The following is a 6,327-nucleotide window of genomic DNA, read 5'->3' on the forward strand; positions in this document are numbered from 1 at the left end:
AAAAAAAAGAAAACATTAATATAGAGGTTCCCGTTTCTTCGGGGGGTCGATACAGCATTCCGCGATAATGTATTTAAAGGAAAGAAGAAGAAGAATCAAGAAGAGGAGGAAAAAAGAAAAGAAATACACGCGGGAGAGTGAGGTAGGGTTTCTTTGGCCCGTTCACGCGTTCATCGACTCATCGGCAACCCCTGAGGGGGTCATTCTTTTTTTGGGCTCCCCATCTTTTTGGCCTCGGTCTTTATTATGTACTACACGGCACGTGATTTGCATAGCGACTTGGTAGTGGGTAGCCCTTAAACATAATATTTCTCTCTCCCCATATGATTGTTATTGCTCCGGCGACGCGGAGGCCGCTTTGAATTTCGATTGACCGCCACGACGCCGTCTGACCTTTCATGGCAACCAGTTACATTTTCGTCTCCGGTATCTTCTTCGCTCTCTCTTTAGAAATTACGTCTCTTCTTCTTCTTCAACAGTTTTCCTTGTCCTATAACAGGCCAGTCTCTCCATCGTCAAAACGATGAATGCCAACAACAACAACAGTAAATTCCTTTTCTATTTTTTGTTTTTAAAAATCCTTGGCGTTTGAAGCCTGGCCGCTTTTGTTTCTAAAAATTTTTTTAAGTGTAAAATGGTCAAGACACGAAACAAATTTCGCGCGCAATTTAGGTTAATGTTTTTTTTGGGGGTTTTTGTTGGTGGTTCTTGTGTTCCGTTTATTTATACATTTGATTGAGATGCGTCAAACAGCGGCATTTAAATGTCAGTGTGGCACGGCAGACAAAAAACAAGGGAAAATGCCGGGGATAAACATACGGTACCAAGACAAAATAATTGGGGCTGCGTGATGGTGAGCCCAATCAATTAATATAAATCACTGACTCGACTATCGCGTTCTATGGCGTGCGAGCACTACCGACGAGGAATTTGAGGATGAATAGAATCAAGTCTGGGAGGGAGAAAAAAAGGGAACAACTCAAGAAAATGTCTAGCTAAATTGTGATCTTTAATTGGCTATTGGTATTGCTGGTTTCCGAACGGAGGCGAAGAATTCATGGGTTCTTCTGTTGGAGGTCCCATTGGTCGGAACTGATCAGCTGTCATGCGCGTAAACATAATTCCCATGCCTTCAATCAAGGCCAAAATCAAACCGCCAACAACTGCACTGCCAATCATGGCACCTGCACCATCTGCGAAACACAAAATTTAATTGACAAAGGTTCATTAGTTTGTTGGTTGAAAAGTTGTTAAAAACAGAATCTTGATTTTACTTCTAGCGGCAAGGATACCACCAGTGGCAAATCCACTGATGATTGAGTTCCAGGGATCCTCTTTTTGACGGAAGTACACTAGTGTGCAATCAATGGTGGAAAACATTCCACCCCAAACTGCGAAATTTCCACCAATAATTGGTGCTCGTTCTTTGATGGCAATTATACTGCCAAATGCTCGCCTCTGGAAACCCTGTACATTTGCAATTCAAAATGAAGATGAGTAAGACAAATACTTTTACAAATGAAACAAACATGTCAACTCACACTTGGGGCATTTCTGAAACCTTTGATGCTTTGGAAGACAGATCCGCCAATAGCTCCCATAGTGAAGGCTCCACCACAGTCATCAACAATTCGCCAAGGGCTGAAAAATTTGGTAAAAAAACAAATAAAAACACAGTTAAGAACAAAATTCAAAAGTAAATATTCGTGGTCAGAGTATGACAACACAATGGGACGAATTGCACTACAACGTAAGATTCACACGCTGCTTCAACTTCGTCTCACTACCGGCAACGAAATGCTTAGATTAACCAAAAACTGTCATATTTTCACAGGATTTTTTCACTAATCTACTTCAAAGTAAACACAAAACTTATATTCACCAAGGTTCTCTTTGGTACTCCATGGTTTAATTTAATTGATTTCTGCGACTTGAAAAATTTCAGCACAGAAAATGAGGAAGAACGACTGAAAAGGAAGAACGTCGTCTGCTAGATTTCCATTCTAATGCACACGTGCTGTTGCCTGATCACTGGCTTCAATCGATTGCGTCATTTCCCATTTGTTTTCTCCCTTAGTCCCTTTGAGACTTGATGTATTCTTACTGCTTTAATTATGTCTAGATAAATCTATGTTCTTTCAAGACCCTTCAAGAACCGAATTCTTAATTTTCAGATTTGATTGTCTAGTCATAGAAGTTAGGTATGGTTATGGTTACGTCAGAGTTTTAAAGTTGGGATGGTCGAACCTACTCCATCTAGCGACTGCTAGTAATAGATGAATATATTACATCTGCATCCCCTCAACATAATCCGATTCTGCAATTTGTATATTCAATTATGCTGTTTCGAAAAAAACTTCTATCGGATATTCGACTTTCGGTTACGGACCCACTGATGTATTATTCCACAAAAACACACAAAGAATTGCAAATAAGCATCAAGTCAAATCAAGTTTTAAATAAACAAAAAGTTTTGTATTGCACTTATAATCAGGGGAGTTACTTCTTGACTTTAAGGGATCCACATTGAAACTGTTCGCATTTTTGTACTTTGGTGAGGACGTGGTAGGAATCTTTGAGCTTTTCAGGAACATAATCCTCGACAGCTTTGGTTACCGTTTGAATTGTTTTGGAGAAGGAGCGGGACAAGGATCCAACTTCACACAGGAGACGCTGGATGCATTCCTGCGAGTTGATTGCGGCGTAAACAACTTGGGTCAGTCGTTCGACTTGGGCGATGCTCATCGCTGGAACAGCGGTGGAAATGTTCTTGTTCTTCTCCACTTGACGACGCTTGCGATCCTGGCTGTCTTGATTTAATTTGTTGTATTCGTTTTCATCTTGGTAGTCGTTTCCGTAGGCGCTGTCGTCGTAGTAAGGAGTTGTTTCGTAGATGTCAGTGTCGTTTGAAGCTAAAGGAAGCGGTCGTCTGCCTCCACCACCTCCTCCGCCACCTCCTCCCAGTACAACAACAACCACTGCAATGATGGGAAGTAAAACGGGAAGAACGAATATGAGTGGCAACGCCAAGAACTTGGTGACCAGACCACCGCCACCTCCTCCACCGGCGGAAGGAGGATCGCCGGGGATGACCAACGGAGTCAAAGGGATCGGAGCATATTCGTCACCATAAGACGGAGTTGTGTAATAAGATGGGGGAGCGTAAGATGGGGGAGGGACTGCATAAGGCATCGGGGCGTAGGAAGCCATCTATTACAAAAAGAGAAATAAAAAATAATGATATCATCTTATCTGTTTTTAACTTTGGTACTTTACAAATTAAATTAAATGCTATTGAATAAAATCTTAGTATCTTACTATTGAGTTTGCTGATGAGTGGATATCTTTTCTGTGGAAGATGAACTGATTGTGGTGTCGATTGGACATTCGCCGTCGTCTTATATAGCGCGGCTCCACGAATTTGCGAACGCTATTAGACAATTTCGTCATTAACCTTAACGTCTACCTGGAAAGAAGCTATTAGGAGGAGCAGGCGATTAAGTAAGGAGGGGGAGCGAGACTATTAACATATCTTTTTACACTTTTTCCGTTTTTTCTCAAAATCAATCGAGTTAATGACCAAATCGAGTCTGTGACCAGAGTGGCAGATTCACTAAAATCCATCATTCATTACACAAAAATTTCGTTATTTTTTATAATTAATCTTTTATTTAAGATTTGTTGAAATTGCTGGTGAAACATTGTTATTCAAGGGGTTTGTCGACTAACGTCCAAACCTCTAGGGTCCAATCGACAAAATCCGCCGCTGCAGAAGATTGCCTACTCAAAAGCGCCAGGTGTCCGCGGCGGATTTTGTCGGTAACTAATAACTAAGAGGGTGTCACGGTCAGATTTCTCGGATAGTCCGTCTTGCTAAATTCATTTCTTAGAATACAGTTAGTCATAATTTAGTCTAGTCATCAGTTAGTCTTTGAGGTCATAAATTATTCTTTAATCCACTACTCTGCTCTGGACCTCTGGTATTGCATTGGCATTTAGTTGAGCAGGGTAGGGATACGAGCGCTAGTTACCAGTCTCTGGATGGAGTCGGTTGGCCTTAAACTTATGAGGACGGTGCTTAACCGTCCGTGTTCGCCTGCTAAAATATTTTCGCCAATCATCACGGTAGTCGTATTACATATCCTAAGTGAAAGGAACACGAACGAAAAAACTCGACACGTGTGTCAACATTTTACTGGTCCTGTCACTTTTATTCCGTCGATTTGCTAAAGGTATTGCCAAGTGTCAATACTCCTGTGAAGAATCAAAATCTAAAGGTATCAGTTTTGATCCAAACATCTTTCAGAATGTCCTCTGTAAAGCGGCTAGCTCTGGCGATCGTGCAATTTCTAGCTGAGCAAAAACAATACGGAAACTTGTCACCTGACGCTCAGGTAGATTTAACACCAAATTTTCATGTTCTTATATTTTTAAATGTTTGACTATTGTACAATCTATATGCAGGAAAGTTTAGAGGTTGCTGTGCAGTGTTTAGAAACTGCTTTTGAACTGACACCTGAAGACGCAACATCTCTAAGTGTCTCCAAATCTTTGCTCGATATTTTTCATGATGCTGTTGCTTCTGAAGTGAGTTTTATATTTTAAATACTCCAATCTAACATGATTTATTATCAAGTCTCTTGTTTGACTTCAGATACCAACCTTTCCTGCTGAAGTACCCGAAGACATCAAACTTCAAGCTGAAAAACTAAAAAATGAAGGAAACAATCTGATGAAATCTGAGCAATTTACTGAAGCTCTGGTGTGCTATTCAAAGTAAGCTCTCAATATCTGTAATGTATTTTGATGTTAAATTAATGCTTTGTTTTTAGGGCCATTGAGTTGGATGGGAGAAATGCAGTCTATTTCTGCAACAGAGCTGCAGCACATAGTAAGCTCAATCAGCATCAGTCTGCCATTGATGATTGTAAAAAAGCAATTACTATTGATCCTCTCTACAGCAAAGCTTATGGCCGAATGGGGTAATCCACTTTTCTGTTTCACTCAACATTGACTAATTTTTACTAATTGTGCTCAATCTATTAACATTTAAACATTCTTCTTTATGTTTAGCTTGGCTCATGCAAGTCTCAATCAACATGGTGATGCTGTTAGGTGCTATGAACGTGCTGTTCAACTGGAGCCAGAGAATGAAAGCTACCAAAGTAATCTTCAAATCGCCGAAGAAAAGCTTAAACAGACTGGCGGAGCTGAACGTCTTCCCGGCATGGGTCCTGGTATGGGTATCCCAGGGCTTGATGTGGGAGCTATGCTCAACAATCCAGGTAGATTGTGTGTTAAATGTTTTAAACTTTGTAGCTCATTGAGCTAAATTTTTAATATTTTTTTTTTTTTAGGTTTGATGTCTATGGCCCAGCAAATGTTAAGCAATCCAAATATGCAGCAACTGTAAGTTTCTCTTTTGCCGTGATTTTTTTTAAGAAAATATATCTTGACGTGACTTCAACTGATATTTTAAATTAAATACTACGTATTCATATTTATGTCAAAAATTGCATTGTTTATTATTTTATTTTATTTCATTTATTTTTAGGATGAATCAAATGATGACTGGGTCTGCACAAGGAGGTGGTGGGCTGGAATCGCTGCTTCAAGTGTAAGATACACATTTAGACAAATTGAGATGAATGTATTCTGATCGGCCGACATATTTTTCCTTCTTCTTGGCAGTGGACAGCAGTTGGCTCATCAGATGCAGGCAACCAATCCCGAATTGGTCGAGCAACTGAGGAGGCAGATGGGCGGACCTGGAGGTGGACCCAATCCGTTTGACCCGTCCTCTGAACCGGAGGCCAAGGATCCTCAGTAAAATTCAGTACCTCAGTTCTAACAACTGGATGGCCCAGTTTATTGCTAGGATATCCCCCCCCCCCTAACTCAACCCTTCTTCACTATGTTTCATCTCCATTTTTCATTGTTTTTTTTTATATCACTGCAACCTGTCGGTAGTATCATACAGTGAAGCACGTAATAGTAATATGTATTCAACGATTCCTGCTTCAAATGCATACGAATGTGTACGAATTGATGAGAAACGCAGGCGGTAATGAGTAAAAAGAAAAAATGGAGCATCACATATTCTGCGTTTCATACCAATATTTGCTCGAAATCGAGATTAAAATTACCATTACATTAGTCGACGGCAATTCAGCGGGAATAGATTAAAGCATTTGAATTCTGACAATAATCGGTCGAAACATTCTTAATCGGTTTCACACTGCAGGGCCGTTAGTTTTTTTACAGTTCAAGAAAACAATTTTTCCACTGATTCAACTTTTTGCCAGAGATGGAAAGAGCAAATAAATT

The 6,327-nt window shown here is 40.2% G+C and overlaps 3 protein-coding genes across 4 annotated transcripts; 1 reads left to right on the forward strand and 2 right to left on the reverse strand.

Annotated features, from left to right (window-relative positions):
- Positions 1–692: 692 nt before the first annotated feature.
- Positions 693–2,045, reverse strand: LOC124190024 (mitochondrial import inner membrane translocase subunit Tim17-B-like). Its single transcript, XM_046582537.1, has 4 exons — positions 1,883–2,045; positions 1,542–1,641; positions 1,275–1,467; positions 693–1,193 (listed from the first exon to the last, which is right to left on the reverse strand). Exons 1-4 carry the CDS (start codon positions 1,903–1,905, stop codon positions 1,018–1,020), a joined length of 492 nt encoding a protein of 163 aa, XP_046438493.1. The 5' UTR covers positions 1,906–2,045; the 3' UTR covers positions 693–1,017.
- Positions 2,046–2,365: 320 nt separating this feature from the next.
- Positions 2,366–3,726, reverse strand: LOC124190023. The gene is made up of 2 exons (XM_046582536.1): positions 3,319–3,726; positions 2,366–3,210 (listed from the first exon to the last, which is right to left on the reverse strand). Exons 1-2 carry the CDS (start codon positions 3,448–3,450, stop codon positions 2,500–2,502), a joined length of 843 nt encoding a protein of 280 aa, XP_046438492.1. The 5' UTR covers positions 3,451–3,726; the 3' UTR covers positions 2,366–2,499.
- A 344-nt stretch (positions 3,727–4,070) lies between these two features.
- Positions 4,071–6,095, forward strand: LOC124189994 (small glutamine-rich tetratricopeptide repeat-containing protein beta-like). 2 transcript variants are annotated; one of them, XM_046582510.1, is made up of 9 exons: positions 4,071–4,232; positions 4,307–4,394; positions 4,465–4,587; positions 4,655–4,776; positions 4,833–4,982; positions 5,074–5,285; positions 5,358–5,409; positions 5,555–5,617; positions 5,692–6,095. In XM_046582510.1, the coding sequence occupies exons 2-9, from the start codon at positions 4,308–4,310 to the stop codon at positions 5,828–5,830; spliced, it is 948 nt and encodes a 315-aa protein (XP_046438466.1). In that variant the 5' UTR covers positions 4,071–4,232; position 4,307; the 3' UTR covers positions 5,831–6,095. The 2 variants fall into 2 exon arrangements, with proteins under 2 accessions (XP_046438466.1, XP_046438467.1); XM_046582511.1 differs by having other exon boundaries at positions 4,076–4,232; positions 4,285–4,394.
- Positions 6,096–6,327: the final 232 nt, after the last annotated feature.

The sequence above is a fragment of the Daphnia pulex genome, chromosome 3 (assembly GCF_021134715.1).
Source record: "Daphnia pulex isolate KAP4 chromosome 3, ASM2113471v1".
NCBI classification, from domain to species: Eukaryota; Metazoa; Arthropoda; class Branchiopoda; order Diplostraca; family Daphniidae; genus Daphnia; species Daphnia pulex.

Excerpts from the sequence above, each read along its gene's own strand:
- LOC124190024 (XM_046582537.1), bottom strand. The coding sequence starts at position 1,905 with ATGGAGTACCAAAGAGAACCTTG. Across the intron at positions 1,468-1,541 it reads GTTTCAGAAATGCCCCAAGT|GGTTTCCAGAGGCGAGCATT; the intron begins GTGAGTTGACAT and ends GCAAATGTACAG. Across the intron at positions 1,194-1,274 it reads TGGTATCCTTGCCGCTAGAA|ATGGTGCAGGTGCCATGATT; the intron begins GTAAAATCAAGA and ends TGTGTTTCGCAG.
- LOC124190023 (XM_046582536.1), bottom strand. The coding sequence starts at position 3,450 with ATGACGAAATTGTCTAATAGCGTTCGCAAATTCGTGGAGCCGCGCTAT. Across the intron at positions 3,211-3,318 it reads ACTCATCAGCAAACTCAATA|ATGGCTTCCTACGCCCCGAT; the intron begins GTAAGATACTAA and ends TTTTTGTAATAG.
- LOC124189994 (XM_046582510.1), top strand. The coding sequence starts at position 4,308 with ATGTCCTCTGTAAAGCGGCTAGCTCTGGCGATCGTGCAATTTCTAGCT. Across the intron at positions 4,588-4,654 it reads ATGATGCTGTTGCTTCTGAA|ATACCAACCTTTCCTGCTGA; the intron begins GTGAGTTTTATA and ends GTTTGACTTCAG. Across the intron at positions 5,286-5,357 it reads AGCTATGCTCAACAATCCAG|GTTTGATGTCTATGGCCCAG; the intron begins GTAGATTGTGTG and ends TTTTTTTTTTAG.